At 35.5% G+C, this 17588-nt stretch overlaps 1 protein-coding gene across 3 annotated transcripts in view; it reads left to right on the forward strand.

The window, feature by feature from the left end:
* The window catches only part of FBXO11 (F-box protein 11), a 110252-nt gene that overhangs the window by 89757 nt on the left and 2907 nt on the right, over positions 1-17588 (forward strand). For all 3 annotated transcript variants that reach the window (XM_007476852.3, XM_007476851.2, XM_007476850.2), the window contains 8 exons: positions 12364-12581; positions 13311-13396; positions 13753-13847; positions 15009-15131; positions 15229-15314; positions 15957-16033; positions 16116-16259; positions 17378-17488. In XM_007476852.3, coding sequence (XP_007476914.2) covers positions 12364-12581; positions 13311-13396; positions 13753-13847; positions 15009-15131; positions 15229-15314; positions 15957-16033; positions 16116-16259; positions 17378-17488 — 940 coding nt within the window. The remainder of the gene's footprint in view (positions 1-12363; positions 12582-13310; positions 13397-13752; positions 13848-15008; positions 15132-15228; positions 15315-15956; positions 16034-16115; positions 16260-17377; positions 17489-17588) is intronic.

The following is a 17588-nucleotide window of genomic DNA, read 5'->3' on the forward strand; positions in this document are numbered from 1 at the left end:
CACTCAGAGAAACCTCTCTGTCCTTTAGCTTCCTCATGTATCAAATGCAGGGGTTGAACTAGTTTACCTTCCCTCTCCTAGGCTGTGATAGAGTGGGTAATGAGTGATTGGGGGTTTTGTTCTAGGTGACTATTAAAATATAATGATCCTTCACATAGCTAGTCAGATAGAAAGTCTTGTCCATTCTACCCTAACAACATTTCTCATGTGTCCTTTTGTCTGCCCACATAGCCACCACCCTAGTTCAGGATTTCAACACCCCCCCTATCTAGACTAGATTATCACAAAAGCTTCCTAAAGTCTGACTATAATGTAGAGCCAGTGAAGGGGTAGACCCAGAAAGGTGGGCCAGATTGTAAAGATATTTATATTTTAGCCTAGATACAGCTGGGAAATACTGGAACTTCTTGAGAGCCAGGAAATGACATGGTCAAACCTGTGGTTTAGAATTTGGCAGTTTCATGTAGTATGAATTAAAGAGAAGGGAGAGAGTGGAGGCCAAGAAACCATTTAGGAAGCTTTTGTGATAATTTAGTCTAGATAGGGGATTGATGAAGTCCTGAACTAGGGTGGTGGCTATGTGAGCAGGCAAAAGGACACATGAGAAATGGTATTAGGGTAGAATAGGCAAGATTTTTCATCTGATTAGCTGTGGGAAGTATAAAAGTGGAAGAAGCTGAAGATGACTTTGTGGTTGCAAACCTGTGTGACTAGAAGACTCAACAAGAAATTGAACAGTTAGGAAGAAGTGGGGGTCCAGAGGTCGGTTGGGGAAGGGTTCATTAACAAAAATAGGAATACCAAGAAGAACATTAGATTGGGGGGAGAGGGTGGATGACCTTAACTTTTGCCATGCTGAAAATAAGGTGCAACATAAGTGTGTCTGTCCAACAGACAGTAAAGGTAGAATTAGAACCTGGGGAAAAGTTTGACATTGGAGGTAAAGATTTGGGACTTAGGCTCAAAGGTGATAGTTGAAGCTATAAGTCAAAGTCTGATCTACAAAGGAGAAAAAACAAATATATGGTCTGAGCATCATTTATCCCCTCTGAAATACTAATACTAGCTGCTATGACTAGACATTTCTATTAGTTTTTTAATTGGCAGCAAATTCATGGAAGATAATAGTGATTTTAAAGCATCTTTATATCTAAACCAGCATACTTTGCTACCATCCCCTGACTTTGAATTTCATCTACTGCCTTTGTGCAGGTTAACTCTCATCGTAGCCTTCAACCTCAACCTCAAAAAAAGTACTTAGATTGATGTTTAATTTACTATTTTCTGTGCATTAACTTGAAGAGTGATCTTATCTCTTAGATCAATTTCAGAGATTTTATTTTCCCACCACCATTCAAGTAGACATTCCTCCAAAAGAGTAAGCTTTTTTTAAAAAGTACAGGTATTCACAATATTTCAATATTGTCCTGTCAGACAAAGGGGTGCTAGGCAGGGGCAGGAGGTGAATGAGGAGTAAGAGTATCAGGGAACAGAAAGTAACAGGTAAATAATTATTCTTTGGGCAGTAATTACTTCTTGCCCATTCATTATGATAGTTTTACAACTTATTCAGAGGCCAAGATAGGATAGCAGACTTGGGTGGGATTAAAAGAAAATTAGGGGATGGCTAGGTGCCTCAACAGATAGGGAGCCACAGTTGAAGACAGGAGGTCCTAGATTCATATCTGGCCTCAGACACTTTCTAGCTGTGTGACCCTGGGAAAGTCACTTAACCCCAACTGTATACCCCTTACCACTCTTCTTTCTTAGAACCAAAACTTAGTGTTGATTCTAAGACAGAAGGAAGGGTTTTTTAAAAAGGAAATTGGCTAGTCAATTCACATCAGAGGTACTTAATTAATAATGTTCATTGAATTAAAAGCTTGATACAAACACATAGGATTGTTGCTTTTTGCTTTTTCCCCCCCTTAAACTTGTGATTTCATTGGCAAAGTGAACTCTAGATGAGAGACCTCTTAAGGACAATGAAAGGTTATGCCTTGTCCAGTCACCCAGTCCATGTGTATTATAGGCAAAACTCTACTTTGACTCCAAGGTTGGCTCTCTCTCTGTCATTGGACTGTGCTGCCTATCTTTCAGCCTCCAATCCCCAAGCAGTCTCTCATCCACTATTGGCCAGACCTGGTGTGACAGTTCTTAGTTGTTTAGTGTTCTTTCTAAGCCAGCTATTTTTCAAAAGTGCCAGCATGGCCTATACAAAATGATTGACATATAGTGAATATTACTATAGAAATAGCCCTTCGTTATAAGTTCACCATCCAGTTTTTTTATGAGCACCAAGTTATGTAGCTTTAAAAAATATTAGTTTTCATTAGATTGTGACAAGGAAGAAATAAATTAAGGTATTATGAATGCAATCTATTAAAATCTTTGATTTTGAGGAAAAGAACAGTTCTCTTATATCAAATGTTTTTTTTTACTGATTATCTTTTCATTGTTCTTTTTTTGTAGTGCAAGTGGTTTGTGATTAGTGAGATAGCTTCAATGAGGAGTTGTTTTTTTAATGGCTTTGTTTTATATAGAGCCATAGAACACATCTGAAAAAATATTCAAACCAACTTGGCTTACTGCTTTCTGCTCAAAAATACATATATTTCTTGTTTTTTACTTTGAAATTATATCTTCTCCTTTTTCCTCTTTTCATGACTTTAAAAACAAACTTTGAACAAAATACAAATTTTTCTTATATGTAAATATATGTTATTCTTGTGAGCCTTTTGCTTTGAGTTCCTACACTCTTCAGAATAGTTTTAATTTGTGCAAAATATCCTACAGGATAGATTGATTAAAGGAATTATAGTGCTTTATGTTTTTGTGTCGGAAGAGAGGGTTGAGGAGTGAATCTTAAAAATCAAGTCAAATTTTTCAGTGCAAAATAATTTTTATAAATCTGTATCATTTCCTCTTTTAAAAAAACTTTATCCTTCCATCTTAGAATCAATATTTTGTGTATTTGTTCCAAAGTAGAAGAGCAGTAAGGAGTAGGCATTGGGGGTTAAGTGATTTGCCCAGGGTCACAGAGCTAGGGAGTGTTTGAGGTCAGATTTTAACCCAAGACCTCCCATCTCTAGGCTTGGCTCTCAATCCACTAATCCACCAACCTGTCTTCTCTGTATCATTCAATTTTGCATTATGGCTATAGCCCATGTTTGCCAAAAGAAGAGTTTTCCAACAAATCTGCTATGTGGAAATTTTGATTAATTAGAGATGATTTTCCTTTAGCCCCTAGATATAAAAATAATATATCTAATAAAATGTCACTTAATAATAATACTATCATCCTTGATTTAAAATAGAAAATAACATGGAAGTTGATCTTAAATATAAAAAATAGACTATAGGACTAGGAATGGTAATATATCCTGCCTTTTGTGGCAATTCTTAGTGTTTTTGCAGTTTTACAAAGTGTTCAACAATTTCCCTCTTCTTTGAATTTCAATCTTTTAAACCAAGAAAAATTGTACTTTAGATCAGAAAAATAGCATTTTCTACATACTGTTCAACCTTTGACTAACACTGGTCAACAAATAATAGCTTAATCAGGAAAATTAGTTTTTAACAACAGATGGCTACTATTTCCATTAGGTTCTATTAGCATACCAGAATATTGAGCTTGATGTAAAGTATTGATCATTTTAGATATAATATTTTTAAAGTAAGTAATTGAGCTGCAGTATGGGTAGTTTTAGGCATAGATTGTGGCACAAAACTCATGGATTGTATAGTTTGAGTGAATTCCTTAGAGTGAATTGGCATTTTCGTTTTTTAAATACTTGGGTTTGAACTTTGTTTCTTTAGGGCAGCTAGATGATGCAGTGGATGGAGGAAGTGCAGAGGAAGAATCATCTTCATGAATTCAAATCTAGCCTCAGATGGTTACTAGCTATGTGACCTGGGCAAGTCACTTAACCCTATTTGCCTCAGTTTATCATCTATAAAATGAACTGGAGAAAGAAAAGGTGAACCACTCCGTTATCTTTGCCAAGAAAACCCCAAAATGGAGTCATGAAGAGACATAACCAAACCAAGACAACAAAACCCATTTTTTATGTCTCCTCTTTCCCTTGTCCTCATCTAATCAGACACCCTTATTGCTTCAAAATGTGAGCACTGTGAACATTCCAGCCAGTCTTATTCCTGATTTGCTATAATAATCTCATAACTAGTCTCTGGCTGCAGTGACTCTCCCTTTTAGTCCCTTTAAGTACTTCCCAAACTCTGTTTGTTCTTCCTAAAACTGGCACCACTTTCATCTTTATCATAGATTTAGATGAAGAGACTTCAGAGGCCCACTAATCCAATCCCCTTATTAAATAGTTGAGGAAACCCAGGGAGATTAGGACTTGAAAGTCAGCCACATACAAAAAGGCAGGGAGTACTCATGGCAAGTGGCATTTGACTTTGGAGCCAGTGCTTTTTCCATAATACCATGATATTATCCTTTAGAGGCAACTAGGTAGCAAAGTGAATAGAACACCAGGTCTGGAGTTAGGAAGACCTGACTCAAATTCAGCATCAGATAGTTAACTAACTGTGTAACCCTGGGAAAATCACTTAACCATTGTCTGCTTCCATTTCCTCAGCTATGAAATGAAGATAATAATTGCACCTTCCCAGGTTTATTGTGAGGATCAAAAGAGATATTTGCAAAGTGTGTAACAGAGTGCCTGGCACATAGTAGGTACTTAATAAATGCTTGTTCTCTATCCTATTATTTTTTTTAAGAATCCATTATCTACAAAGGTATCCTGATACCTTTCAGAGAATATCTAAATGCTACAGCCTGTCATGGTCTGACCCTAACCTATCCAACTTTATTTCTTCTTAATGGCCAGCAAACATCAGTCTTCTTCAGGCAGGATTGAGTGCTTTTCATTCCTAAGATCCATTTAAATCTTTTCTATGCTTTTCTTCTCTTTTATGCCTTTACTCTCCTTTTTCTCCATCTGAGTTTTCTTAAAAAACTAAGTAAAATACCTATTTTTTCCAGTGCAACCTTCTCTAAACTAGCTTTTTCATCTTTGAATTTTGATAGTATTTGATTTCATTGTTTTACAATACAATATAAATAGTGTGATAGAAAGTACACTGAACTGAAATAAAGAAATTTCTAATGAAGTAAGTTCTAGTCCTGGTTCTGCCACTACAAACTCATACCATAAGAAAGGATTATAGATATTTATCCTGAAGAAGATAAATCTTAAGATATATATTATGTCTTCAAATTTTTAAAGGGCCCTTAATGTCGAAGAGGGTTGAGATCAATGCTACACAACTGTAGAGAGCAAAATTAGGGGGTTTAATGGATGGGAGAGGAAGATCTCAAGATCTAAATTTAATGTCAACATAGATGAAGAAATACACATTTACTTTTTCATATGTAATAAACCTTTGAAGATGGGTTTTGCATGAGCAAGGAACAGGAAAGCTATTATAACAGACTACATCTTGATGAGCACACAACTGAGAGTAGTGTACAGAATCTGGATTCCCCCCTTTATAGATTTCAAGAAAGCCATTGACTTGATATAACAAAGTATAATTTTAAAAGCTCTCTTCAGATAAAAATGTATTAAAACCCTAGAGAAGATTGAATGACAGATGCAATTGCAGACATGTTCAATGATCCTTTGACTATAACATTAAATAAGGTTGCTAATGAAGATATTTGATTACTAAAAGTGGTTGTCAGTATCATGAAAGATGTCATAGATAAGGTCCAAACGAGACTTCTTTGTTAATGCCATCATATGCAAAGTATTTTGTTGCTGTTATTCAGTTGTTTTACTCATGTCTGACTCTTCTTGATCCCATTTGGGTTTTTCTTCACAAAAATATTAGAATGGTTTGCCATTTCCTTCTCCAGCTTATTTTACAAATGAGGAAACTGAGAAAACGAGGCTAAATGGTTCATTTGCCCAAAGCCAGATTTGAACTCAGGAAGAGTTTTCTTGACTCTAGACTTGGCACTCTTTCCATTATGCCACCTAGCTCCCCCAGGAGTGTTTATTTTTTATTTAAATTATTTTTATTTTAATAATAAATTTCCACATAAGTTTTCCAAAGTTACATGATCCAGAATGGCTCCCCCCCTTTCTTCCCTCCTCCTTCCCAGAGCTGGAAAGCAATTCTATCTGGGTTATAAATGTCTTATCACACAAAACATTTCCATATTATTCATTTTTGTTAGTGAATAATCTTATAAAAACCCTAACCCCAAAACATATACCCAAATAAGTGATAAATCATATGTTTTCATCTGTATTTCTGCTCCAACAATTCTTTTTCTGGAGGTGGATAGCATTCTTTTTCATAAGTTCCTTAGAATTGTCCTGGATCATTGTATTGCTATTAATAGCAAAGTCTGTCTCATTTTATGGTTCCATAATATTGCACTTATTGTGTGCAGTATTCTCCTGCTTGTTTATTTCACTCTTCATCAGTTCATGCAAGTCTTTCCAACTATTTCAGAATCATCCTGTTTGTCATTCCTTATAGCACAATAGTACCACAATTTGTTCATCCATTTCCCAATTGAGGGACATCCCTTTAGTTTCCAATTCTTTGCCACCACAAAAGGAGCAGCTTTATTAAATATTCCTTGTACAAATAGGTCCTTTCCCATTTTAAATCTCTGGGATACAGACCTAGTAGTGGTATTAATGGATCAAAGGATATGCATTCTTTTATAGCCCTTTGGGCATAGTGCCAAATTGCTCTCCAAAATGGTTGGATCAGTTCCATCAGCATGCAGTTTTGCCACAATCCCTCCAACATTTTGCAGGAGTATTTAGATAACATCATTTGCTTGAGTTGAGCCCCACCACATTATAAAATGTACTCAGAAAAGTCCACAATAATTTGAAAGAGACTACTCTTAAACTAGCAATCTTTTGTTCTCAGACCAGATTTCTTTAGTATAGGGAATTAACTCCCAATGAAAGAAATGTGGCTTAGTACCTACTCTGAGGGTTTTAGAGAATTGCTTGACTTGAACTTGGGTCTTCCTGGGTCCCAAACCCATCTCCTGCCACTAGTCCACAGTTGCCTCTCAGTCCTTACGTGAGAAAGAGCAAACAGGAAGAAAATGACATACAGGGATAGTTAAATAACCCATTGTGTATTTCTCTCCACCTAGTTCTACTCTGATTTCTCATCCTGGATTCTTAAAGGCCATACCACAGAGTGTACGTTTTGGTAGTTTCTATGTAGAAACATAATGCAAAAAATAGTATGTTGTGGCAGCTAGGTGGCTCAGTGGATAGAAAGCCAGCCCTAGAATCAGGAGGACCTGGCTTCAGACACTTTGTAGCTGTGTTGATCTTGGGAAAGTCACTTACCCCTGTTTGTAATGCCCTTGCCTTTCTATCTTAGAGTTGTTACTAAGACAGAAAGTAAGAGTTTAAAAAAAAGCAACCAGCATGTTTCAGCATCATATTGTGGTCCCATATCAAGCCTAGTTACAGAAAAAGCTTATCACCAGTAGGCTGTCCACTTGATTATAAATTCTTTGGCACTGGCAGGCTGTGAAACAAAACTATAAAAATACCCTTGAAACTGTATAGACTTCTACAGAAAGGAAGACAGAAAGTGATAGGGATCACATAGTTTTTAACCTTTAAAGTATGAGAATCTGGTTCAGTGACTGAGTAGACGTGCTTCTGAAAGAAGTGAATCATATTAATCTTTACATTTTTTCTATAAATCATAAGGAAGTTTCTATTAAATATAAAAGATAATTCATAAGTTCTCCTTGGAGAAATAAAATAGTTGGTAGAATTTTTATGGTGTGTTTTTTTATGTTTTTATCATACATTCAAAGGCATCAAGGACGTTTCATGGGATTCTTAGTCTTCTCAAATTGTGATGCTTATGATAAGCATTTGCAAAAGCACTACCATTAAAATAATTGTAGCATGAGCATATATGCTTTTACAAAGAATAAAAAATTTGGAAAATTCCACAAATACTTCAGTAATGCTATAAAAAATAACGTTTAAATAGAAAATTAAACACTGAAAAAAGGCCAACACAGTTTTCCTAAGGAAATTTAACATACATAAATCAGTCACCAAATGAGAAGACCAAGAGCCAAGAAATTGCTTCTGCCACTAAATAAACTGATTGATCTTCTTGCCAATCAAAGAGATTTGACAGCCAAGGGAAATATAGGTGTCAAATAAAAATTGATTTGTTAAATATTATTAAAGAAAATGGAAGATTATGAGTAGTATCATCTCATAAAATAGCAAGCAGCAACAGAGAATAAAAACAAGTTTATAGAAAGGTTAGTCAGAGACATAACTAAGCCAGATCTACTCCCAGATCTTTGGTATAATGGTTAGAGCATCCTGATCAGGAGCCTGCCATTTTGTTATTTTAAGCCATGGGCTAGAAATCGAAACCCCATTCTCAGATCTGCTTAGCCAGTTTATTAATTCCCAAGGGAATTCACAGATAAAACTGGAAAGGCAGTAAGCATAAGGAAAGTGGAAATTATTGGTCAAAAATTCCCTAATAAACTTTTCCATCTTTGACAGTGGAACCACTACATTAAGCCTCTTACCATGATAGTCCATGATATGCTACATGATAATATAGAAATCTCACCAAAGACAAATATGAAAGTAGTAACAAGTCTACCTTGCTAGAGATGATGAAATCTAGTGGGCATTGGGGGATTTATTGAAACATTTGAGGGGGTGGGAAAGAAATGGGCCTTGCTACCACCCAAATAAAGCTAACCACTAAAATTCCATTAAACTAAATACTTCCTTTCCTATTTTTATGAAATCCTTGAGAGGGGGCAGTTGGGTAGCTCAGTAGATTGAGAGCCAGGCCTAGAGACAGGAGGTCCTGGGTTCAAATAGGGCCTCAGACACTTCCCAGCTTTGTGACCCTGGGCAAGTCACTTAATCCCATTTTAAAAATATCTTTGAGATGTACACAGTTTATTCTCAAGGATTTTATTTTATTTTTAAAACCCTTACCTTCCATCTTGGAATGAATACTATGTATTGGTTCCAAGGCAGAAGAGTGGTAAGGGCTAGGCAATGGGGGTTAAGTGACTTGCCCAGGGTCACACAGCTGGAAAGTGTCTGCGGCCAGATTTGAAACCAGGACCTCCTGTCTCTGGGCCTGGCTTTCCATCCACTGAGCCACCTGTCTGACCCCCAAAGACATCTTGATCTATTTGCTTTCAAATGAGATAGTTGTAAAGCACTTTACACAGGGCTTGGCACATAGTTGGTGCTTAATAAATCCCCCTCTCCCACCTTTTTATCCAGGTGATTTATAGTACACTATGATGACAGAATTAATTATTTCTTCTACCACTGATTTTCACTCCAATGCTCTTCACCATGCCTCCCTCTTCTGATTTCTTCATGTCAGCATATCTTCTTAATATATAATGCTAAGCACTTTACTTCTTTCTCCTCTGTTTTACTTCAAATAAGATATAGCTATCCAGAACCATGATCTCTTCAAGTCTCAGTGATAACGTAAAAGGTCAAATTTGCCTCCTTTAGGCAAAATCCTATAATTTTCATTTGTTTCTTGCCCAAGTTTTATGTATTTGCATATAAATATTTGAGACCATGGATTTTGTTACTGTATACTTTCTTAAATTTTGTCTCTTGTGAACTTTTAATTGTCTCAAATATTATTCTTATATTGTTATCTACTAGCTTGTAGATAATGCAAAAGCAGTTCTCCCTTCCCAGTTCTCTTTAGTTTAAAGCTGTTTTTTAGATTTGTGTAAAACACTGGGAAAATATATTCTTACCAGTTATTTTAGGTGTACTTCATCCTTGATCAGGAGCCTGTCATTCTTACATTTTAAGCCATGGTCCAGAAATCTAAATCCTATTCACAGATACTACCTGCTTAAGTAGCTGTTCACTTCTCAGGAATGGAACACCATAAAGGTTATCCATTTGGCAAGAGAGGCATGTCAAGAGCATGCATTCATTGTAGCCTATTAATGATAATTGCACAGGGGAAGCAACATAAAGAACATTAATCAGTTATTTTTTAAATATGGTTCTATATTGTAAGTTTTTAGGGGGAAAATAAATGCAACACAAAGTGGCCAATATCTGTGTGTCTGGCATTTTAATTTCTATATATTTTATTTACATATACACACATAAATACATATGTAACATTTACATACTATAATAAATACTGTATCATGTTCAGCATAAATTTTTATTCTGAATTATAGTAAGGAAATGCTTTAATATATTTGATGTTGATATTACATCTTATTTATTTTCCCAAATTTTTGAAACTAGACTGAAATTTTGGATTTGTACCTGTGATTCCAGTGGTATACAGGGAACTCCAGATGAGAAAACAACCAATGCAGATGAGCCCTTGTACCGAAATTGATAATCTTCAAGAGTTGCCTTGATTACTAAGAGGCTAAGGGACCTATCTAGAATAGCACAGCCAGTAGTCACAAGCAAGACTTAAAATCCTAGTGTTTCGTGATTAGCTTTCCACTATATATAAAATGCAGCATAGTATGCTAATCTCCTTTGATTTTTGTACTTAAAATTTTACTTTTGCACATACTTTATCAGTGAGTCCATTTGTTTTGTTTTTTTTTAATGTGTAATTGGAAGAAAAACTGGTAGGGATTGAGAAGGGAGAAAAAGTTTTACTTTCCTTCACTAGCTCTAAGAATTTTAGCATAGAAACATTTTTACCTACAGCATTCCAATTTGGAGCAGCAAAAACAGTTCCCCTGGAGGTGGAATTGAAAGAGGCATCCCATCTCTTATATACTGAGAAATATGAGGCTAAGACACTGATGGTGATTTATGGAGAACTCAGTTCAGGTGTATAAATTAAGCAATTATTTATTATATACCTATTATGGTCAAGGCCTTGTGCTAGACACTGATCACAATGTAAGGAATGACTTAGAATATTGAACAGCTTGTGTAAGAAGAGAGAGTAAAGAACATCTTCCGCATGATAAAGTCCTCTATATTGTTTTTTTTCTCCACTTCCTTTCCTGAGCCACTGTGTAAGAGAATTCAGGCTCTCCTAGAAGCATACAGGTTCTTAAGGGGTTTCTCCTTGTTACAGTTAGCTGCAGTGAGAAAAACATAGGGTGTACGTTTGAGCCTGTGCTTTTTCTCCAGTGTGGGCTCCTTTTTTTAGCCCTGTCAAGAATGACAAAAAGCACACATAAATGCTGATTGTATCTGTGGATATAAGAAACGAAAATAAAATTTGCCTGTGTTGCATAGACTAACCAGATTTAGCTTGTTCTGGGTAGTTTTTTCCCAAGAGCCCTGATATTTGGAGTTTGACAGTGCTACTCCCTCCAGTGGCTATGGTGGAGAGGAATGGCTTTAGAATTTACTTTTTAGTATTTTTCCTCTGCATCCCTCACCCACTTCTTTACAGAGGTGAGGGAACCCTAGATGTGGAACACATTGCATATAATTTCATACTTTTTCAGTGTGTTGGATAATTTGCTGAACTTTTCCTTCCCTCTTTTTATTGTTACCTTCTTTAGGAGGAGAAAGGTTATAAATAAAAACAAATGGTGAAAATTTACTTTTAAAACAGAATTTCCCTCTCATCCCACAAATATTATTATGTGCAAAGCACTCTGCTTAGAGCAAAGTTGTTGTTTTTTTGAGGGGGAGAGTGGGATGACCTTTGATTTCATAGGTATAAAGTAATTCCTAATATTGCTGCACTTGGGTAAACAACTTATATTTTTAAAGAATTGCCTGAGGCACTGAGAGGTTATAAAAGGTGGTAGGCTTGCAATCAGAAAGATATAGGACTTCCTTCAAATCCTTCTTCAGCTATTTACTACCTTTTTGACAAGCCAACTCACCTTCTCTGAGACTCAATTTCCTCACCTATTAAGTTTGGACAAAAATAGCACTTACTGTACAGAATTTCTATGAAGATCAAAGAGAGATATTTGTAAAAACTAAAAGCGCCATGTAAAATATCAGTTCTATCTTTACAAGCCAGTACGTGTCACACGTGGGATTGGAACCTAGGTGTTCCTGCCTGGAGGGTTGGCTCTCTGTCCATTATGCCATGCTGGGTCCCTACCTTCAAGGAGTTTACAACCTACACTCCTGTCTGCTTCCCCTACACAACTTTGGTCTTACATTGGTACCACCAGGTAATAGCAAGGAGCAACTTTGGGCCCCCAGGCCACTGTACTGCCAGCTGTTGTTTGTATATGAATGGACTTCATTTGGAGTTGTGAGTTTTCAAAAGAGGACTTAGAATGTTTAAACAGTTCCATTCATTTTAGAAAATAGCTTTTATATAAGTAATTAATTTCTATATTTGCAGGGTTATTTTGAAAGCTGTAATATACACAGGAACAGGATAGCAGGCTTTGAGGTAAAAGCTTATGCTAACCCTACAGTAGTTCGATGTGAAATCCACCATGGTCAAACTGGAGGCATTTACGTCCATGAAAAAGGAAGAGGACAATTCATAGAGAATAAAATCTATGCAAATAATTTTGCGGGTGTATGGATTACCTCAAATAGTGACCCAACAATAAGGTATTTTTATTAATATCTCTATGTCTATATTCTATATTAGTAAGTTGGAAATAAATTTAGGAAAAGCTTTGGTATTTGGTATTATCACTGGCATTTTGTTAATGGAAAGTTAGGATATGTTCATATTTTAACATAACAGGATAAGTTACATTTTACACAACTGGTAAATGTAGTGACAAAAATTCTAGTTCCAAAATCCATATGTATATGTGCACACACAAACATAAACACACAAAACTTGTGTAAATGTTCCAAGCCATGCTTCTATAAGCAACTTTTCTTTTAGGAAAAATTTTCACCAGCCTATAATTTTCAGTTCCCAATTTAGTGTATCAGCTCTCAGAAATCTCTGAGGCGGTGACAAAGCTGGCCTATAGCCAAATTTTACGTTTGTTACTTTGTGTTTCATGTTTTGGGCTGCCCTCTTTGACCACAAGTATAATATAGGAATAGCACATATCTTACTGGTTTCATGTGTACTGCAAGGTTCTTATCAGATCAAAAGCCATAGATTATTCTTAAAATATTTGTATAAGCAGACTTTCCATTCTACCTTATAAAAAATTTACTCTAACATTATTAGTAGTCTGTCGTTAGTATTCCAAAAAAATCTACATTTGTAAAGACAAATAAAAAAAGAACTTTTCCATAGTCACTTGACTAGGGAAAAAGATTAACAAATAAACTACATGCATGTGAAATTTATGTATGCATTTATTTTGATTATAGGGGGAATTCAATATTTAATGGAAATCAAGGAGGAGTTTACATCTTTGGTGATGGAAGAGGCCTTATTGAAGGAAATGATATTTATGGTAAGCTGTGGTACTGTTTAAAAAAATTCCAAGACTTTCCTTGGCAATCTATTCTGTTGTTTCCATCAGGAAATTCTTTTTCAAAATATGTAATTTGAGTGTTTTATGCTACAGTTTTGACTATTTTTTGTTTTATATGGAGAGAACTTTGTTTATGTTAAACTTTTGTCCCTGCACTTTCCATTCTATAGTACACCTCCAGCTTGATTTCTTAAAGCTTTTATACTTTAGCCCTAATTATTTTGGAGATTTTCCTCTTAAAATTGTTTTCTAGTAATAATCTAATTAATGCAAAATACAACAGAAAGATTATATTGTGTTCCATATTTTTTAACATCATAACATTTTTCCAACAGGTAACGCATTAGCAGGAATTCAGATCAGAACAAATAGTTGTCCCATTGTTCGGCATAACAAAATCCATGATGGTCAGCATGGTGGTATTTATGTGGTAAGTTACTAAACCTAATTCTATAAACTAAATATGAAAATAAAAGGATGTTGTTCTTTTAACATTTGATTGTAGGTTCTCCAAGTGCAACGATTGTCCATTTCAGCTTTAAAATCTTTATAGAAGATACTTTATGGTTTTGATTTAATTTAATACACATAAATATATATATAACAGATATTGTAATAAATACTGTATCATGTTCAGCATAAATTTTTATTCTGAATTATAGTAAGGAAATGCTTTAATATATTTGATGTTGATATTACATCTTATTTATTTTCCCAAATTTTTGAAACTAGACTGAAATTTTGGATTTGTACCTATGATTCCAGTGGTATAGAGAACTCCAGATGAGCCCTTGTACTGAAATTGATAATCTTCAAGAGTTGCCTTGAATTACTAAGAGGCTAAATGACCTATCTAGAATAGCACAGCCCGTAGTCACAAGCAAGACTTAAAATCCTAGTGTTTTGTACAATCCAAGTGTTTGGCACCTGATTATAACTGTTTGATTAAAATCATCTACCAACTAAACCAACTATGAAGTGCTTGATGTTTTTGAGGAGCTTAGTCAGAAATGAATAAGACGCGGAGGCAGTTGGGTATCTCAGTGGATTGAGAGAACAAGACCTAGAGACAGGAGGTTCTGGGTTCAAATCTGGCCCCTGACACTTCTAGTTGTGTGACCCTGGGCAAGTCACTAAACCCCCATTGCATAGCCTGTACAACTCTTATACTTTATAGAAGGTAAGGGTTTTTAAAAAAAAAAAATATTAAGATAGCATCTTCCTTCAAGGAATTTATAATCTAGTAGTCAAAAATTTTTGGAAAGTGATGAATTGATGTTAAGATGTGGCTACTTTTAAATATATTACTAAAAGTAAACATACCTTGATAAGAATGAAAATTCTATCTTAAGATCTTACAGTGTAAAAATGATGTGTTGATTTAATTTCCATTGCTGAAACAAAATTCAAAGCTTAGGAAATGGCATAAACAGTAGTGTCATAGTATCTTGAATTCAGGCAGATGATACAAAAACAATAATGAATAGCGTGGTCTTTGTCTCTCTACCAACGCAAAAATCACGTCATTTTTCAAGTCTCCTAAATAAGTATTTGTGAATGTGAATTAATGTAAATAATGACTTTTATTTAGCATGAAAAAGGACAAGGTGTGATAGAAGAAAATGAAGTTTACAGTAATACTCTGGCTGGAGTTTGGGTAACAACAGGAAGTACTCCGGTATTGAGGAGAAACAGAATACACAGTGGCAAGCAGGTGGGATTTTTTTTTTCTTCAGTATGTTGGATGGAAAGTATTTTTGTTGAAGTATTTTTCTGTTTCTTTGACATAACATCTTCCTTTTTAATTTTAGGTTGGTGTTTACTTTTATGACAATGGACATGGAGTACTAGAAGACAATGACATCTATAATCATATGTACTCAGGAGTTCAAATAAGGTAAAAACTGGATTAAATTTTTGTTTCATTTTAGGGAAAGTAGAAGTAAAAAGAAATTACATATTCTATGATACTGAAATTCTCTTCCCTAAGAATTAAAATTTCTGACACAATATAGTTGTCTCCTTTTTTTGCCTGGAGTACAGTTTATGCCTGTCCTGGCAAACCTTTAGCACACATGCCAGAGGTGGCACACAGAGACCTCTGTGGGCACATGAGCCATTGCATCATCTCCTGACACTGTTCCGTCTCCCCCTTTAAGCAAGGTGCCCAGGCCATTCCCCTCCCTTTCTCTTTCTCCAGGGGGTGGGGGTGGGGTGGGATGGGATGGGTGCAGTGTCTAAAATGCTTACTACGTGAACCCTCACAATATTTCCTTTTACCAGTAACTCAGAACTCCCATGAATCTGCTATGCCATGTTCAAAAGGTGGTACAAGAACTAGTTACTGTTGCCCTATCCTTTTTGTTTTAGTAATATTTGAAGACTGACATGAGACTTCTTAGATTTTGAGTAAATTACTTTTAAATGTGACTGGTTAACGAGAAATTTTGTCACCAATTCTGCTCTAAAAAGTTAATTTCACATCTAAAATAATAAAAACTAAAGAACACATGTGTTGTTTTCCCTATTTTATCCATAGAACTGGAAGCAATCCTAAAATTAGGCGCAACAAGATCTGGGGAGGCCAGAATGGTGGAATTCTAGTTTATAATTCTGGTAGGTTTAGTCATTTATTTTTCTCAGGGTTAATATTTTTAACACTGTCCCAATAGCTTAATTTCCATGTTTATTTCTCTAGGTCTAGGTTGTATAGAAGACAATGAAATTTTTGATAATGCAATGGCTGGTGTTTGGATTAAGACAGACAGTAATCCTACATTAAGAAGAAATAAAATCCACGATGGGAGAGATGGTGGCATCTGTATATTTAATGGAGGCCGAGGTATTCATTTAAAAGATTCATTATCCTTTTGTATTTATCTAAATCAATAGTATTGTCTGTTGAGGGGGTACCTGGTTTAGGTCTTTATGGCAATACCCTACTAACTTCCCTTTCCTAGTCTCTCCTTACACCACTTGATTTTACTAAATCAAAGCTCACTCCTGTTTTAAGTACCCACAAACTTCTGTATATAGCTTTTAAAGCCCTCTCACAGATCTGGTATTCATCCAAACTTAATGAACATCATTATATTGCCAGTGAGCTTGGCATTCTGACCTAACTGCCCTATCTGCTCTTCCTAGAATATAGTGCTGTTTTCTCAGCTTAAGTACCATTTAAAAATAATCTACCCCTGCTCAACACACATACTTGTGCTTTTCTGTATGTTTCCTCCTACAAACTCCAAACTTCATGACTATTTTATATATGAAAATGTTTTAGTTTTCGCATCCATGTCATAGTGTTTAGAGTATGATGCTAATAACCATTATTTGATCCTTCAGTTATAAGGCAGGCTAGCTAACTTTTTTGTCATATAGTTGCAGGTCCCCATCTCATATTTGTTTTTGCCTTTGTTCAAATCTTTGTGTCTGTTGTGGAAAACTACTAGTGTAAAAACTTTATTAATGCAGAACCAGTTTCTTTATACCTTAAATCTTGGCGTAACCCAAGATGGTTAAGGGAGTTGCACACAGCATTAAGGCTCCTCTTGGTAAGGCTAGTGTTCTATTACGCTCTCACAGTTCAGTTAATGAAGTGTTAATGAAGTTGACTAGCATTTGAGGACACAGAGCCGAGCTCATCTCAGTGCAGGCCCTTTGCACATGTTGTCAAACAGCAATTGTGCTAAACAACCCCCTTCTAGTTCCAATGTTTCAATCCTATTATTTCAAGCCTAAGCAGTTACCTCAAGACAAAAATTGCAACTTTTCCCTGTTATCTTGCAATGTCTGTCACACTTCCCCTATATGGAAAGAAGATTCCTTGGGTATCTTGAGAATGAGTGTTGCACTTGAGGTTGCCCATCTCTGAGTCATTTTATTTCCTCTAAAGTTTTTATAATTCTTAATCACGTATGCAAGTTTTTATTAACAAATATCTGGGCACTTTTATTATAGGTCTCCTTGAAGAAAATGATATTTTCAGAAATGCTCAAGCTGGTGTGCTTATCAGCACGAATAGTCATCCGGTCTTAAGGAAAAATAGAATATTTGATGGATTTGCTGCAGGTTCGTAGTTGTAAACTGTGAGGTTGTATGTGTAGCTTAGTCCTTTAGATATGGTCCATACCATATTGAACTAACAAGCATTAAGCATGAAAAGTTTGGA

Source organism: Monodelphis domestica, chromosome 1, assembly GCF_027887165.1.
Source record: "Monodelphis domestica isolate mMonDom1 chromosome 1, mMonDom1.pri, whole genome shotgun sequence".
Classification (NCBI taxonomy): domain Eukaryota; kingdom Metazoa; phylum Chordata; class Mammalia; order Didelphimorphia; family Didelphidae; genus Monodelphis; species Monodelphis domestica.